Genomic DNA, 19,016 nt, shown 5'->3' with positions numbered 1-19,016 from the left:
AAAGTCGATCTTACCCAGACCTTTAGCCTGATATTCACCAGCACGCCGGCCAGTTTATCAAGTCAAACCAGTGCACGTCTGAGTGTGCACGTCTGTCTGTTTTTCTGTCTGTCTGGGTCACGCCTTTTCTGTCTCCCTCTCTGCCTTTACCTCCCCTTTCCTTACCATTACCAGTCTTGTCGGAGGGGGTGCGCAGTCCTCCAGTACACACACGCCCATATATAGGCAGCAGACGTTAGGTAAACGCTAGGTAGACGTTAGGTAAACTCAAAACAGGCACTACTCAGTCGGCTACTTTATTTCTAACACCGATTTGCTTCTCTGAGCTGGCAGAGGTGAGGGCGCGTGGCAGCGCAGGCTGTGTGGATGGATGTGGGAAGTGAGTAGCAGGTGGATGAGAGAGACTGTGTGTGTGTGTGTGTTTGTAGTGGTGACTGTGAAAGTGTGTATGAATCACACTGTTTACACACATTACCACATTCATGGCCCTATCCATTTGAAGAATAACACCTTAACTCTGTTTAAAAAATTGTTGGCAATGCAACCTGCGTTTCTGTGCCCATTTTTAGGCACTTTTTTCTTACTCCTGTACACAGCTGGCCAAATGCAGACAACATGATGTCATGTCTACATGTTTCCACTGTAACTGCAGTACAATAGAATTTGATATAACAGTAATAATCCATTTAAAACATTCCTTTCAGACTTTCAGATATCATTCAGAGCTGAAGCAGGGATCAGTTCCTCCATTTCAGCTCTTTGTGCGTATCTGTCTTTTCTTACCTGAGAACATTTCTGCTGTCGTACTCTCACTAAGCCATCACTATTGCTGTATCCTACACATGCAACCGACAGCTAAATGCATGAAGTCTAGACAGGGTCTCTCAGCACATCACATAAAAAGCTAATGTTCATTCACTTTTTAGCGAGAACTGTTCATATATGGAGTCCAGATTCAAAAGAAGACAAAGGGAGTTTTCAAAGGTGAAATATCTTTTTGGTTTGTCACTGTTTCCAACATTGTGCTGGACACATAAAAACTGCTATGACTTTGTTTGGGTCATTACTCTGTTTTTTGTGCAAGACATGTTTGACTTTGAGGATATGGAAGTCCGTTAAAATGTCAACTGCAGTTTTGGAAAGAGCCAATTATCTAAGGAGAAGACACTCTACCATCGTCCTCGTACAGTCATCGTCAGAGGAAGCGTAAGCGTATCCCAGCATGCATTGGAAAGGATGGATGATGAGGCGCAGGATTAAAAAGCTCATATTTACAGTTTTACAGTCTCCATTTCACCAGACTTTAATGACTCTGAGTTATGGGCAGAAATCCACATTAACATCGGGACAACGTGCAAACGTTTGTTAATGTTTCTCTCTGTGTTTACATGTGCAGGTGTGAGCGTAATTATGTCATCATTACGGATATAATTGTAGTGGAAAGTTGCACTCAGAATGAATAAACAGGTCTGATTTTCTCCTTGTGCAAACTGTGCAACAAACTGGCTCCTCTGACTGCTTTCACTGTCAGACACTCTGTGGGTGTACGTTCATTTCATTCATTCATTTTACAGACTCAGGGAATCAGCTGGGATTTTACTTGCCTTCAAAGTCAAAATCAATTAATCTTTTAAGTCTTTGAACAAAAGCTGAAAGCCAGACTGAAGATGACACAGGAGAGAAAAAAGTGGTCTATGTAGGCACTACACTCTGGATGAGTTTCCTGTATGAATCATCCGAGCACACCAGCGTTGATTATAACTTGTGGTCAATCATAAGTCATCTCTCCGGTGTCTGACAAATCACCTTGTTTTCCGCTTGTTTTGTCTTGACTTCACACCTGTGTTAATGACCACAAGACTAAAAATGTATATGGCTCTAAGCATATAGTTTTCATTTCTTCCCTTCATGCTTCAATCTTCTTGCCCAAGTATTATTTCACTGCATAACTATGCAGTTGCATCAAAGCTGAACACAAAGCATACCAGGTCTGAAAACAGAGCAATAAAGCTACACTTTAAGACCAATTATGGGTGCTCAGGTAGCACTGCCTCTCTCCCTCTTTCTCTCTAACACACACACACACACACACATACAAATGTAAACACACATCTCCACAGGGCAAGCACACACACGCAGAAATACAAATATACAATACACTCTTTCTAATTGAGCCATTTGAGACAGAGCTCAGAGCCGAAGGTTTCTACATGATCACATCTCAGAAACATTTGCCGCATTCCAGACTGGTGTAACTCACATCAGCCTCTGCTGCTGCTTCAGTCACTCACTTGTGATGAACCGTTTATCATTTCATGAAAGACTTGAAGTTGCTTTGCAGGCAGAGTTGATAATGAGATCACTTTTACTGGCCACTTCTAGCTCAGTAGCCCTGTTTGTCTTACCAAGGAGGTAACGAGTCACAGGATCACAAGGCCGCAGGTGAACAGGATTCACATAATGACCTGACACTCAAGTCCTCCTCCAGAGGTCAGGAAAGAGTCGACTCATCAAGTGTGAGGCTACGTTGTTCTGCCAAAGGATGAGCGAAGCACTCTCTGTAACAGGAGTTTCTCCCATCCTCGGTCTCTCAGTGTTTAGGTGTCATTACTGTAGCTCATTTACTTCATCTGTTTCCAGGCCCATTACCTCCAGACAAAGAAAATGTTTCAGAATCTTGCCAGACTCAGACATTGACCCTCAGGAGCTGGGACAGGACCAGCCAGCCCAAACATGGAGAAAAAGCCCAGCGATACTGCTGGTCGAAATAAAAACACTGATTGTTTCCAGGTATGAGTGGTGTGTCTCTGTGGCAGCTGGTGGGCTCTGTGGATAAAAGTCCTCCAGAGGTGACTCACTGAGCAGGTGACACTTGTGACGGCATCGTTTAAGATGTTGCCATTCTCTCTTATGAAGGCCCTGTGAGTCACTAGTAAGACACTGGCACTGCACTGCTCACAGGAAGGTCCATTACATTATTTCTGCTGTTTTTTCCTTTTTTTTTTCTTGCCTATTCTTTGTCTGCTTCTTATCTATCGTCCTTTCCTTGCCTGTCCTACTTTCTTGTATAATGCCCCCCCCAGAAGATGCTGTGATCAGACTATAAGGTCACAAGCGTTCACTTGTTTCAGGTGTTCTTTTATTTGACTGGTCTATGAAGAACAGATTTACATTTCAGGTTTTATTTCTACTGACAGAATTTTTTTCTTCAGCAACGAGCTGTGATGTGTGGACGCTTGCCAAACACACGCACACACACACTTCAGACAACAGGCTACAATGTTTATGTCTCTGTCCATCATCCATATTTATAAGTTATGTGTCAGCCTCACAATATTTATGTTACCATTATAAGTTCATTTTTTAGTACCATGCACAAGGACTAAGTTGGCTGCTCACATATGAAACATTTAGTCAGTTTCTGGGAGAAAGTCTGGGAGATGAGGAAAAAAAGCCCTTTTGCAGGATAAACTAAATGTAGCATAGTCCTTTTCAGAGTTCCTTTGAAATGCATCCATACAAATATGTCATTTAAAAGAATACAGAGGTGAAACTTTTTTTGTTCTTTTGGTTTTATATAAATATTACCTGAAGACGCCTGTGTTGTAGAACAGTCGTGTCTCATGGCGTCTAATCCCATGTGGGATGGGCCACATGTTTGACATAACATGTTCGACACAAAGATTTAATTAGAGTATTTACATAAGCACTGCACACATCTGTTTAGGCTACATTTCATAAATGGACACCAAAGATTCATGATATATGCCTTATTGAGTCACTGCAGTCAGCGTTCAGTGGGAGACATGACGCTGTTCTTGAATCCATAAGGAACGTCTGGCACAGTTCCTTTTTCTTTTTGAGGTGCCTGGAGAAAGTGAAAAGCAGGAACCCCCAAGTTTTACAATTCACAGACTCCTACCTCTCATACATGTTCTCTCTCTCTCTCTCTCTCTCTCTCTCTCTCTCAATCTCGGGCCCCCACCCACCCTTCATACTCCCTCTTTTTGGCAGTGGACGACCAAATAAATGCAGCCCTACAATCATTGGGGGGTTAGAACAACCCATTTGGTTTAATGAGGTGATCCAGTGTGTTTTCTCTCCCCCTCTGTCCTTGTCTATCTTTCTCTGTGTGTCTCTTAGCCAATTACACAGTGTCCTGTCTTGCATCCTGTCCCTTTTTTTTTTCCTGCTCTCACTTATTTTCCCTCCTTCTTTCTTAAGGCCTCGTTGAGCCCTGATAGGCTTGCTGGGGATAAAACCTGGAGCTTGGGAGAGGAGAGGGACATTTGGGAGCAAGATGGCGAGAGGGACGGTGGCCACGTACCTACATGGAGTCCTTCTGCTGGCTCTGTGGAAGCCCTCACTGCAAGGAGGTGGGTCCGCTTAGCTGCGTGTGTGTGGAGCTCAGCAGTGTAGCACCTGTGGATCAGGTGTCCCATAAAAAATATGCAGCAGTGTTGGCAGGAGAGGGATGTATGAACTCAGATGCTCTTTATGGATAGTTTGGTGCATTTTCTGAGATTTGTCATGTGAGAGATTTTGTGAGCTGCAGAAACTATGACAACCATGATGATGATGATGGCAATTGTCTACAATTCTTGCAGACCTTGGCTGCTGCAGACTATTGGTGGTGATCATGATAAAAATAATCTACTAAAGATTTTTTTCCAGAATGCACAAATGCAAGAGAGTTGCAAAAAAATGTGTGTTAGTGTGGTTTCACTGAAGAGAAGTGACGGCATCATAAATGGTCATCACTGACATCATCATTATCATTCCTGCAGTCATGCTCTTTGCATCTCGTCTTCGTGTCTCTGAGAAAGTTTAAAGACTAAGAATTTGTGAATGGATTTGTATTCTCTGAACAAAGCTCAAACTCATCTCCATTCTCACTGTCAGATTACAAGCTGGTTGTGGAGAACACTGGACAGCCTTTATCTTTCTTCCATCCAAAGGTTTTACTGCCAACTTGTCTTTGTTGACATTTTTACTGAATGATTCATTTGACCTAACTTTCCACACACACTTTTTTAAGATGTACAGATAGCTATGTAGCATTCAACTTCCAGATGTTTGTCTGGATACAAGCTCTTCAGTATGTAAACAAGTTCAGCAAGTACAACAATCCTTAGACGAACCACAGTAAGACAACACTGCTTGTTCTCTGCGAGCCCAGGTGTATTTTTCATCTCAGCTCTTCTTCCTCTTGAGGCGTGAGTGCTGGACAAGAAGGTAATAGTTAAAGCTTTTAATAAGGTGCCGTATCTTATTAAAAGCTTTAATTATAACCATGTGCTCCAGACCTCATCCCTCCTCAGTGTCTTGTCCGTTCAAGTTTTGAGTTGACTGATGTGAGGACATCCCCCTCATCCTCTTCCTCAGCTCACTACACACTGAGGAGTGGTTGGTTTTACTGAAGCGGACTAGATGAGTGTTTCCACTTAAGTCTCTAAAGTTGGGAACAGTCAGTTTGAATCATAAGTAAACTGGAAGCCTCTCAGCACAGAATATCCTCGTTAACAGCAATGTCCAAATTGTTACCTGTGATGAAGATGATGAAGTTTTAGATGAAAAATGCCTTTATTAAATGGGAGATACAGAGGCCACCAGGATGTATATTGTGACTTCATTACTAATTTACCTGCTAATTTTACAAAGCCAACATTAAAAATAGTGCCAGTGCACCTTAAACGAGATGAAGAGCCAACGAAACAGGTCTGTGAGGGTGTAATGGTCACCATAAACAAAACCAAGCTATTAGACAGATAAAACAAAGAATTGGACAAATTTAGATTTTGACCTGATGGTGGGACTCGATGAAAAGTCACAGAATTGCTTAAGTCCACTAAAACCATGAATGTTTACAGTATGTTATCATGGACAGAGTAAAAAAATAAGACAAACATCATTAAGTCAGTAATGAGATATTAATGTCACCATAAAAAACAGTGAACACTGAGCAATCGCAGCATGCCAAATGAAAATATATCAGATTTATCTGAATCGCTGCCAAGCCCAACTGCTGTTTTCTTTCATGCTCTAGTGTAACACATCTCAGCTGAATTTGAGCGTACAGTTGTACCTGTACAATATTTTATTTCAAGAAAAATTCCTCCAAATTTGTTCTGGGGGGTGGGGGGGGTTGTTTCTGTCCTGCAGAATCCAGCAGGCAGAGCTGAATGACTGCACACTTGAGTTATTTACTGTGTTGTTAATGTGCTGTACATGGCATTACTGTGAGATCAGTAACTCACATTCTTTAGGAATCCCTACAGACCTCTTCTTTTCACATCTGGGCTGTGGGATCTTAAAAACCCTTCCCTTTTATAGTTGTTCACTCTCTGTGTTTCTATTTTTGGCTATTGTGATTTGTGAAAGAGAACGTAGGTGCAGAAAAGTGTGAGAATTATGACCAAAGATGCATGCCTTTCGGATGAAGGGGTGTTTGTTATCAGCTACAGAGAGACTCAGATAGAGAGCACAGGGTTGATTATCACTACACACACACTGAACATATGGACACATACACATGTTCTGTTCTCTCTGCCTGTGTGGCATCTGATTCTATTTGTTAAATGTATTAAATTAAATTGGTTTTATTAAGTTCTGGCAAAGAGGAGAAAATCGTGCCTCATTAGCTCTGAATGATGACTCATAAATTCCAGAAATTCTGTCACCTGTGAGGAAAATAAAAACACCTTTCACCATTAAACTGTTGCATGTACACATCCGATGCAATCTTCTAATAAGAATAGTGCAAATTAGTTGTTTTTTAATGTAAAAAGTGATATTTTTAATTGAACAGAAAAAAATATTAAAATGGCAAACCATTACAAAATCGTATTGGTTCTGTGAATCAGGTATATATATACCTGCTGGTGGAGCAGCAGGAGGAGCTGGAGCTGGCATAGGACCTGGATTCGGACCAGGTGGGACTGGAACTGGATTTGGACCTGGAGGAGCTGGGACTGGATTTCAGCCTGGTGGAGGAGCTGGACCAGGAGCAGGAGGAGCTGGTGCTGGTCTAGGAGGCTTTGGGCCAGGAGCTGGTGGAGGTGATGCCATTTGAGTTTTCTGTTAAATTTTCTAAACACTGATTCAGTTTTAAATTATGAATATGAGGACTGACATGTTTGACTGAGAACACACAGAATTCTGTCACTTCAAGTAACTTGCAGACTACAGCTTTTAGATGTAGTTGCGGTCATGAAAAATTCAATTTAAACATTTAGGATCAAGTCTATCAAGAATTATTATATTTAAAAATGTAAATTGTTTGAATGACATCCGTTACTGGAGAAGTTCCAGGTTACACCCCGGCGAAACAGGGGGCGTGTTTTTTATGTCTCACAGATATTAAATCCCTCGTGTTGATTTCAGCCACAAGAAACGAATCTGACAAAAATGTGTGGACGATGCCTTACCTTCGCTTTCATGTTCCGATGACTGTATTCCACAGGGGGCTATGGCCAAGGACCAGGCGGAGTCGGACCAGGAGGAGTTGGACCGGGTGGAGTCGGGCCAGGAGGAGTTGGACCGGGTGGAGTCGGGCCAGGAGGAGTTGGACCGGGTGGAGTCGGGCCAGGGGGAATTGGACCAGGTGGAGTTGGACTAGGAGGAGTCGGACCAGGAGGTTTCAGGCCTGGCACATTTGGCCCCGGCAGTGGTGGACTGGGAGTCGTCCCTGGAGGTGTTGGAGCTGGTAGGACAAATACGGCTCGTTGTCATTGTCTACATTATCTGTTTATTCCACCATCTACCGTGCAACTGTTGATTTAATTGTTGTGATTGCTCCCTTCTCACAGGTGGAAAACCCCCCAAAACAGGTGAGACTTCCAGGCCCATCGGCACTGATTTAAGATTGTTTGTAGGATCTTATAGAAGAAAATTTTGTCTTTAATTAGGAGAAAAAGAGGCTTCTCAAAGGCAGCAAAGCTCAAATGTCATGAACAATTTGTATGGAAAATGTCTGGTCATGTATATGAGGTGTGGAGGAACAAACCTGGCATTTACCTCTTAAAACAATGCAACAATTTGTCAGATTTTTCTCTGTGTCTTATTTGTCTCCAGGAGGCGGCTATGGTGGCCGTGGAGGAGTGACAGGAGGATTCGGAGCAGGACAGGGAGGTGTAGGAGGAGTGGGACCTGGAGGAGTCGGGTCAGGTGGTTTTGGGCCAGGTGGTGTCGGTCCTGGAGGATATGGAACTGGGCCTGGAGGAGTTGGTCCGGGAGGTTTTGGACCAGGACACACCGGTGTGGGTGGACAAGGCACAGGCATGGATATTGTTTTTTGTCTCGGCTCAGTAACTTATTTCATGGTTAACATTAGATCTTCCATCTCTTGGAAGGATTAAGAAATAAGGTTTTGTCTTTCAGGGGCTGGTGGAAAAGACAGTCAAATAAAACACAAAATAAAACATCACCCTCATTAAGCACCAAAACACTCACTGAGCACACACTTTTCCTCTCATATTAAAATGGGATTGCAAAGTTAAACCTTTGAATATACCATTGCACAATTAAAATACATGTGTAGTTCAAGCTCATTACCTTCCACCAGAGTGCCTGCTATGTTTACTTGCATCATGTGACTTTCACAATAAGTGGAAGTTCCCTGTTCAGCACACATGGATTAGCAGTCAGCCCCTGTACTGTAAATATTGTTCCTCTGGTCAATTCAATGCAGCAGGATAAGGATTGCATACATGTACCATTATTTCATTTCCTCATTACCTCAAGGTTATAAGCTATTGTTGAGGGGCCACCCACCCTCATGCACACATGCACGCACACACACGCAGACATGCAGTGATAAAGGCTAATGCATTAGGCATGGCAGGTCCCTGATAAAGGACGGAAGTCATCACGTCAGTCAGACAGACTGATTTGCTTTGGAATTTCAGGCCTCTCTGTTTTTCATCCCTCAAACGTGTGAGTTGCTTGTGCAGGATGACGAATGATGGTGATAATATCCAAATGATTCTTAAGAGGTTAAGCCTGGGTTTTTGTGGAACCTTTTGAATTCCACCCATTATGCCGGTGGGTAGAAAATGGGTCAGTGTAAGCACAGGAAACAGACTCATATGTCACACTTTCCAGTTTACTAAAAGTCTGGCCATCTCAGCCAAATGCATTTTTTCATCTATGCTACACAATAGTGCCCACAAAGTGTGTTTGTGTTTTCCTGCTCCAGCCTGAAATATGCATTTAGTTCACCTGAACAAGCAAAGAGAGGCACGCATTTATAAACACCGAGCTAGTATTTCAAATAAATATCCACAAACACAATTAAAGCAAAAACTGTGCAAACACAGTAACCTGGAGTCTCTACAAATTTGAAAGAAATGGATTTATTCATGCAAATGTTGAAGAGCCAGAAGACTACATAGATCGAAATCCTGTATTTCATTATGAGCCATCATGGATGCCAGCTCTCCCTTAACAGGGAGTGAGAGAATTTAACTTAGCTAATTTGATGTGGTTGCAGCATTTCTTAGAAAGAAAGACTCATTCTGGTCCCTCCCCACACAGGCGTCAGGTCCCTCTCTGTAGTCATGTAATTGTTAATGATCAATCTACAGCCAAACCCTATGAGAGATTTAGTTTTTAAAGTCAAACATGCACACTTCAAACAAATGTTCAAAACCTTTCCGGAGAACAAATTAATCCTTGTGAGGGCTCTCTTGGGCAGCCATCATACATGTATAACATTACAATAGGGTGGAGTTGCAGAGGGACACACTGACTTCATTAATGCATGATGTAGCGTACTGCAGTGACTACAGCAAGTATAGGAAATACTAAATACTGTTTCTCCTTTAATCTACTCATTAGGCCTGGGGGCAGGGGGTTTGGGTGGAGGAGCGCTTGGAGCAGGAGGCCTCGGGGCAGGCAGAGGTCAGGGAGCTGGAGGACTTGGAGCTGGAACAGGCTACATACCTGGAGGTGAGTGGTTTGCTTTTGTCTACATCTGTATCTTTACTTGACACCAGTAATAAATGCATAGGTCTATTTCACTTTCTTCTTATAATCAACAAGTGCTAAAATGAAAAATGAATAAATCTATGAATAAAGTAAGTTGTAGTACTGCGATGCAACTATGAGAATCATGAAACAGCATATTCAATTTATTCACTGATTTAGCTTTATCTCAGAGACCACATACCACTGAGGGGATGAAACAATGTGCATGGCACAAAGCATCACAAATTAAGCTGCCGCAGAGCTGCTCGTCTGAAAGAACCAAAAATACGGCTTAAAGTGATTCTCTTCTTTAGAGGTCACACATGACTTACATTTTTATATACAGTATTGCTTACCTTGAAGGATATATGTGTATTAAACAATCCTCTGTCCTGACCCAGGTGGCTATGGAGGTTATGGACCAGGTGGTGCTGGTCAATACACAGGAACTGGTGGAACTGTTCCAAAACCTCCTAAAACAGGTATTTTCTGTTTACTACACTTCACACTTTTAATCACTGAAATATGACTGATTTTGTATTAAATTTTTTCACCTTAGGTGGAGTTGGAACATCACTTGGAGGAACAGGTTTTGGGCCTGGTGGTGTCGGATTTGGGCCTGGTGGTGCCGGATTTGGGCCTGGTGGAACAGGAGTTGGGCCTGGTGGTGCCGGAGTTGGGCCAGGTGGAACAGGATTTGGGCCTGGTGGAGCAGGAGTTCGCCCGGGTGGAACAGGATTCGGGCCTGGTGGAGCAGGAATTGGGCCAGGTGGAACAGGATTTGGGCCTGGTGGAGCAGGAGTTGGGCCTGGTGGAACAGGATTCGGGCCTGGTGCAGCAGGAGTTGGGCCTGGTGGAACAGGATTCGGGCCTGGTGCAGCAGGAGTTGGGCCTGGTGGAACAGGATTCGGGCCTGGTGGTGCAGGGGTTGGGCCTGGTGGAACAGGATTCGGTCCTGGTGGTGCAGGAGTTGGACCTGGTGGTGTCGGAGTTGGTCCTGGTGGTGCTGGATTTGGGCCAGGTGGTACAGGTGTTGGCCCTGGTGGTGCAGGGGTTGGGCCTGGTGGTGTAGGAGTTGGACCTGGAGGAGCTGCCGGAGGAGGTAGATAATATGATTCATTGTGTATTCGATACCGTACAGAACAAAATATACATATACATTTATGTATTGTATAATAGAGAACATTAAAGCACAAACAATTGAAAGTCATTTAGTACTGTAAGATCATACAGTAACATGAATTAAAACAATAACCTATATTGCATTTCTAGGGGAAATGCTTATTTCAAGTATGAAATATTCATTCTTAAGTGTCTTGTTTATTCCTTTGCGTTTTCAGTTCTGTGTGCAAGTTTCATTTGTTTTTACCTCATTCCTGTTTCAGTTCCAATGCTGCCACAGACTGGTACTACAGGGGCAGGACCTGGAGGAAAGAGCGGTGGTAAAGCATCAAAACAAGTTCCAGGTAAACTTCCAAAGAAGACAACCACTGCTATTAAAGGATGTACATCAGTTCAGTTAATTGGTTTATGATTGACCACAAACACAGAATTTTTTGGCGCAGTGTTTTGAATCACTGTCTGTTTTCACACAGGAGTTGGGGTGCCTGGACTCTATCAAGGTGGATTTGTACCAGGCCAAGGTATGTTTAACACAAGAAACGAATAGCAAACATAAAAAAACATGTATACAGTATCATTGTGAGGGATTCAGTGTTTTTACAGAAGCTTTAAGACAAATTTGTCTGTCTTCTCATCTTCCCTGGCCAGGTTTTGGAGGCCGTGGTGTTCTCCCTGGAGTGGCCACAGGATCTGGAGTTGGGCCTCAGACTGGTGTGTTAATATGTTTTATGTAAATGAATATCAGAAAATAACATCTTGGTGAGGCACACATGCCTAAAAATAGCATTTTTTGCCTTGTTCCTTGCAGGAGCTGGAGTGCTCGGCCAGGGAGGTGCTGGACCAGGAGGTGCTGGGAGTAAGTGTCATGAAGTCCTAAACTGAGATAACACTAATAAAGTCTGAAATTCAGTATTTCACAGGATGAGTATCTCTGTACTGTATTTCTCATCTCAGATGGTCGTGGACAGCAGTTGCCTGGCGTTTTCCGTGGTTACCCTCTCATATCACCAAAATCAGGTGCACAAGAACCAGTGATGCCATGAACTGTGGCATATACAGGACATCAATGATAAGTGTAAAGGAAGAAAGCCCAAGAGTACAAAATAAATTATTCTTATAATTACAGGGGCAGGAAAATCTAAGAAGAATCCAGCCAAAGCTGCAGCTAAATACGGTAAAGACACAGTGAAGTGTCCGCCTCATGTTCAACATATGATGGTTGCAAAATAATTTAATGTGCTGTAAAAATAACTAGCATGATACATTCACATTATCCTCTTACTACTATACTCTGCAGTGGCATTTTTGTAAGCTCACCTGTTTGTTTTCTTGACCAGGAGGAACTGGAGCTGGAGGAGGTGCACTTGGTCAAGGAGGTGCTTTGGGGGTTGGGGCTGGAAGACTCCCTGGAGGAGGAACAGGAGGTGGACCTGGATTTGGAGGCGGAGTTGGAACAGGAGGTGGGCCTGGATTCGGAGGTGGAGTTGGAACAGGAGGTGGACCTGGATTCGGAGGTGGGGTTGGAACAGGAGGTGGGCCTGGATTCGGAGGTGGAGTTGGAACAGGTGCTGTACCTGGATTCGGAGGTGGAGTTGGAACAGGTGCTGGACCTGGATTTGGAGGTGGAGTTGGAACAGGCGGTGGACCTGGAGCTGTACCTGGATTTGGAGGCGGAGTAGGAACGGGAGGCGGACCTGGATTAGGTAAATCAGTGGTAGTACACCTTTTTCGGGTCTTTTGAGGAGGACCCAAGTGGGGGATGCCCCATCAAGGACTATTTTCAACAAATGTAATCAATGAAATCAATCAATGTCCTTTTACATATAAAATCAGATTTTTTTCATGTAAATCTCAGTAAGTCACTTTGTGTGTAAGTACCGATTTACTTGGACATTGTTTTGTGTCATAGGTTATGGTCCTGGCTCAGCCAAAGCACGGAAATATGGTGAGACACATTAACCCTTTTTTGCAAAATACCAAAATAACATGCTGAATATGTTGTGTGTGCATTTAACAACATCATTTAGTCGAGCTGAGAAACACTGAAAATGCTTTTAATCTCTCCAGGTCAGCTGGGCGGTACAGGCACTGGTGTAGCTGGAGGCCTTGGAAGGGGAGTACCAGGCGGAGCAGCTGGAGTTGGTCCCGGCACAGGAGGGGGACCTACCACTGGGATTGGGACAGGTGGTGGCTACGGTTTTGGTCCAGGCGGCGCAGGCACTGGTGCAGCTGGAGGCCTTGGAGGTGGAGGACCGGGAGGTGGAGTTGGCTTCGGCACAGGAGTGGGACCTGGCCCTGGTGTTGGTTTTGGTCCAGGTGGTGCCGGCACTGGTTCAGGTGGTCTTGGTTATGGTCCTGGTGGTGCTGGTACTGGCCCTGGAGGAGCTGGTTATGGTCCAGGTAGAACTGGTATTGGATTAGGAGGAGCAGGAACAGGACCTGGAGGTAATTATGAATCAGCAAATTTAAGGCTTTGGAAATACCTTATATAGTAATTCCACAGACTCCACTGCATTAGCGATGCCAAATGTATTATTACTATATTATATATTATATTTCAGGGTATGATGCCAGTGCCAAAGCTCGGAAATATGGTAAGAATAGTTAACCGACATTAAGTCTGTATGCAACTGTGTTGTTATTATATAATTGCATGCACAGATATCAGAACAAATAAAACAAAACTGTTCTTCTCTATATAGGCATGTTAAGTGGAGCACTTGGAGGCACAGGAACAAGTCCTGGAATCAGGCCTGGTGGTGCTGGTGCTGGCTTTGGACCAGGTGGAGTTGGACCTGGTGGTGCTGGTGCTGGCTATGGACCAGGAGGAGTTGGACCAGGTGGTGCTGGTACGGGCTATGGACCAGGAGGAGTTGGACCAGGTGGTGCTGGTACTGGTTTTGGACCAGGTGGACTTGGACCTGGTGCTGCTGGTACAGGCTATGGACCCGGAGGAGTTAGACCAGGTGGTGCTGGTACTGGCTTTGGACCAGGTGGAGTTGGCCCAGGTGGTGCTGGTACTGGCTTTGGACCAGGTGGAGTTGGCCCCGGTGGTGCTGGTACAGGTTATGGACCAGGTGGAGTTGGCCCCGGTGGTGCTGGCTATGGACCTGAAGGTAGGATGAAAGATAAAGATATATTTAAATAAGGAGGCATGTCTGAATTCATACAGCTCCATTGGCTAATATAGTTCTCTTAAATAATCTTCATGTGTCTGCATTTTGCAGGTTATGCTCGTGCAAAAGCCCGCAAATATGGTAAGAAACAACTTTAAAAAAAAACATTTACTAAATGTAGATTTATGGTCTCATGGTCTTTACAGTAAATCTGTGATTTCATGTATTTGTATCAACAGACAAAACTATCAATAAATGCATGTAATATCCAAGAACAATTGTGCTTTGACATATAATATCCGCCATGAAAATGACCTGTTGTTCGTCAGTAGAATACCGCAGGCTCTAAGCGCTCCCGGGTTGGTTTAAATTTTCTGACAAAATGCTGCTCTCTGCAGGTCTACCTGGAGGTGCTCTGGGTGCTGGAGGACTTGGTGGCGGAGCTGGGCCTAGTTCTGGGCTTGGAGTAGGAGGAGTCCCAGGACGAGGTGTTGGAGTAACAACTGGTGGTGGACCTGGAGCTGGACTGGGGACCGGTGGGATACCTGGTTCTGGTGTTGGAACAGGTGGTGGACCAGGTGGCTTTGGACCAGGCAGTGCTGGAGGTATGAACAGAAGGACTAAATTCTCACAGTTCCCCAGAAACCGTATGAAACAAACAGAAGAGGATTATTAAGGATTATTAAGCACACTGTATTATGCACATGTATATGAATAAATATTTAATTTCAGTAGCTAATTGGTTACACTAACAGCCTCTTGCTGTTCCATTTTGTGGTTGCCAATCTTTAATGGTCATTTTAATGTACAAATATTGATCAGTTGATTTTTAACACCAGCAGACTGCAGCTGTAACAACCTTACTAAAATTACAGTACTGAATGAAACAAATTGAATATGAGCACATCAAAATATTACTTAACCAACGCCGTTATATGAACTCCTTTTGTGGTGTGCACGTCTTTTAATTCTGTGGAGTTTCTCACAAATGAACAGGATATGGACCTGGTGGTTATGGGCCTGGTGGTTTTGGGCCCGGAGCTGGTTACGGACCAGGTGGAGGCTATGGTACAGGACCAGGGGCTGGATATGGAACAGGTTGAGGGGGCCATTTCAATTTTGTCCAATATCAATTTTGCCAAACTCAAACTAAGCTTGCCAGAACTAAATGCAATGTGTCACTTACAGGCTATGGAGCTGGATCAAAACCTGCTAAATATGGTATTAAAACATAATTTTGTTTCCTAAAAACATGATGATGGATGTTTCATTCAATTTCAAGTAAAAGCTCACTTATTTTCATATGATCCTGGTGTAGGTCAAGGTGGAATGGGTGCTGGCGGGGTACTTGGAGGTGGAGCAGGACGAGGCGGTGAGTTGTAAGAATTGCAACCTGAGAGAAAAAAAAGATCTTTTTATTAGCACAGATTCTTTTTTCTGCTTACTGGTATTTTGTTCATCCGATGGAAATAATTCTGATGGAGTTTCTTACACCTTGTTTTGTTATCGTGTGTCATTTTACAGGGGGTTATGGACCAGGAGGTTTTGGGACTGGCGCTGGAGGTCTAGGTTGGTTTTCAGTAGTGTCTGTGTAGTAACATGTTTGGTCAGCGTTTAGTTCTGAAACATGTTAAAAGTCAAAATCACATTTAAGTATGACCTATTCCTTTATTGACCTCTATTGGTGGTTAGCAGGAATTACAGTAACAGGTCCTTGTCACTATACCTGGACTGAAACTCAAACAAATGATCTGGTTCTACCCATGGGAACAGAAAAACAGTGGAAAAATAAATTTAAATAGTAATATATCAAGATATTAGAATGGCAATGCTGCTGTTGTTTGTTTTATTGCAGTAGTTTGAGACTCTCATCTGTGCAAATTTTGATCACTGTGGTTTTACCACATTCTGAGTGGTCAGTACTTATACCACATCTGTTGTGATCTTCAGGCTATGGTACAGCTGGATCTAAAGCTGCCAAATATGGTAAGGTGTCAAGATCCTGTGTCAAGTACAGCATTATGTGTATATCATACAGCTGTTTGAACTGAGGAACAGATCTGTTTATATATTTATTACTTTACTAGATAATCTCTTTAATATACTGTAGGGAAACCTGGTGGAGTGGTACCTGGGGTAGGAACAGGGTCTGGCACTGCAGGAACTGGCACACGGACTGACACTGCAGGGCCAGGCACAGGAACTGGCACTGCAGGACCTGGTACCGGGACTGATGCTTCAGGGAATGTCACCAGCACAGGCAGAGGTACAGGGTCAACAGCTGGACCCACTGGTAAGCTTCTGTTTTGAGAATTAAGAATACACATTTGGGTTACAATTAATTATCTATTATTAATTAGACCCTCTTTGTGTGATAATCTATGTCTGATGGATCAGGTGGGGGACTTGAAGCCACAGGAGGAACACCAGCTCCAGCATCAGAAGGTATTTGTACAGTGTTAATAAAGCAGTTGGTGACAAAAACACATTTCTTGTCACATAGTACCACAATACACGTACTCATAGGGTTCCCAGTACATTAGTTTCAATATAAAATATGTCTAACAAGGATGGAAAAGACAGTGATGGAGGTGAGTGTCCAAATTAGAGGAAAAGGAAACAGAAAAGTAGTCTATCGAAAAAGGATTTTGCTTATGCCTTTGATTAATTCAGTTCACACACTTACCAAAACCCCTGCATTTGGTACCATTTTAAATTTTTTTCAGGATATTAGATGCTTTTGTCACACCTCCTATTTATTACAACTTGATACAACTGTATACTGTTTTTTTTTTTTAGCTTCCAAAGGGATCATCCTATCTGATCACTATATCCCTTCACATACAGTACTATTTCCAAATCTCAGTCTTTTTAATATTTTGCCCTTATTCCAGGTGATGGCAGTGTGATAGAGGGGTCTGGAAGTTCTGCAGGAGAAGGTGTGTTTAAACTTGCTGGATTCTCAAAAAACTGTCTTTTCTTACCTTGAAATCGCACAGATTTTGTGCATAGATAATAACAATCATCACAAACAACACAAACAAAAAATTCAGGTCCAAGGATGAAATAATGTGACACAGAAGAACAAAACACTAAATGTTAAAATATGATTTGATGAAAAATAGAAATCGTATTACTCTTATACATGTACACGTCTTTCTTCAATATTGCACCATAAAAAAGTGTCCACATGTGAAAAAGCTACTGCACTAATATTAAAACAGGAGGTACTGGTGTAGCTGGCAGACCAGTTGGTGCAGGAGGTGATGGAGGTGGCCTGGGTGGAACAGGAATCCCCATCATTGGAGCAAAACCAGGTATTTTGGTCATCTATACTACAAATACAAAAGGCATATTAATGCAAGCTAAGGTGTTAATAATTCATTCTACCGCTAATTCATTCGCAAGTTTTTTAGAAGTAGTAAAGTGAAAATGTACAATGGTGGAAAAACTTTGCTGTCTGAAATCTCTCAATTTAGTTGTTGTTTCGGCTGTTTCCTCTTCCCACTTTAATGTTTTTTAAATTACCTTTATAAAACAGCACTCAATGGGACAGACGTTCCAGGTCAGTGATGCATGTCCAGACTTGCATCTATGCATGTTTGTCTACAACCAGTGCATGTTCATGTATTTCTGACAGAGTGCATCTGTAGCTGTGTCACTGTTTGGGTCATGTTTCTTTCTTTCTTTGCTTGCCTGTTAGTCAGCCGGTCATCCCAAAAACCATTATACAGGTTTCAATTAAATTTCTTGGAAAGGAAAGGATCAGCTTTTCTTGGATTTTGGTGTGGACAGTGCCATCATGTGGCCATACATAAAGCACTTTCTGCTTTCACTCATTTACTTAACAAATCTCATTCAATAACTAAATTTAGTACAAACTGGATTTTGGAAGTGGAAAGACTTAACCACTCGAATAAAGTGTTACTTTTACGCTGATGCTATTAAACATTTCTTACATGGGTAAATAATTTACATATACAAAGCATATGGACTGTGTGATTACAAACACTTCAGCTAGCTCAGACACTACTGGTATTTTTCTAAAAGCTGAAAGGGCTAAATATTTGGAGTGGTTTTAAAAACATTAAACATTTGGGATATGTGTATATTTGCAAATCAAAACTGAAAGGCCTTGACATCATGTTGTCTGATGACATCTCATATTCTGCAGGTTCCACAGGAGCTGCCCCTGGTAAGTTGACATAAAGTATGCTGAGCACTGTGATGTTACTTGTGTGAGATTAATAGAGCTTATGATACAATAAATGGCTGTCGAGTTTGCAGTAGCATGGCCATAATGTAAACACAAAAACTGCCTAATATGATACAGTTGTATACGTCACGCTATCACTAATGCTTTTAATTTTGATGCAGATCATAATATTTCTCGATTTGAATGCTCTCACAGCTGTCACCGCTTTACCAGTACCTGAGAGTGTTTTTCACACTTCCAATCACAAAACTGGCATCTCAGAATACTGCATGGCAGACTGACACTAGCTAACGACTGGAGCTTGCTACAAAGTTTGAAGAGTATTTGGCTTTGAAAATGTATTCTAAAACTGTTTCTGATTGATGTTTGACCAAGACAATCCGTATTTCTGTCCCTACAGTTGGTGGTGGGGCTGTACAACCAAGTGGTACGTAAACTTCCATCAGTAATGAATATGTATTTTCAGTATTTCTGCTCTTGTTACAAACAGCTGGGACAGATGGTGGAATATAATACATTCCCTGATGTTTTTTTTTTTTTTTTCCGTTCATTTTGCAGGTTCTGGTGGGACACTGCCTGGAGCTAAGCCTCTCAAA

The 19,016-nt window shown here is 42.7% G+C and overlaps 1 protein-coding gene and 1 long non-coding RNA gene across 2 annotated transcripts; one reads left to right on the top strand and one right to left on the bottom strand.

The window, feature by feature from the left end:
* Positions 1–3,184: 3,184 nt before the first annotated feature.
* Positions 3,185–14,018, bottom strand: LOC143333093 (uncharacterized; the record flags this gene model as incomplete). The annotated part of the gene is made up of 10 exons (XM_076751030.1): positions 3,185–4,422; positions 6,876–7,049; positions 7,428–7,702; positions 8,017–8,214; positions 10,323–10,439; positions 10,521–11,056; positions 11,336–11,390; positions 12,406–12,746; positions 13,256–13,527; positions 13,884–14,018. Coding segments are annotated over 5 exons (1,320 nt in total), but the record flags the coding sequence as incomplete, so codon positions are not given.
* Positions 14,019–14,722: 704 nt separating this feature from the next.
* On the top strand, positions 14,723–16,409 carry LOC143332542 (uncharacterized). Its single transcript, XR_013078227.1, has 7 exons — positions 14,723–14,809; positions 15,201–15,302; positions 15,393–15,425; positions 15,523–15,576; positions 15,729–15,773; positions 16,155–16,190; positions 16,315–16,409. It is a non-coding gene; the product is annotated as an uncharacterized LOC143332542 (long non-coding RNA).
* Positions 16,410–19,016: the final 2,607 nt, after the last annotated feature.

The sequence above is a fragment of the Chaetodon auriga genome, chromosome 15 (genome assembly GCF_051107435.1).
Source record: "Chaetodon auriga isolate fChaAug3 chromosome 15, fChaAug3.hap1, whole genome shotgun sequence".
NCBI lineage: Eukaryota > Metazoa > Chordata > Actinopteri > Chaetodontiformes > Chaetodontidae > Chaetodon > Chaetodon auriga.
Note: the sequence above shows the minus strand (reverse complement) of the source record. Positions and strands in the feature narration are given on the sequence as shown.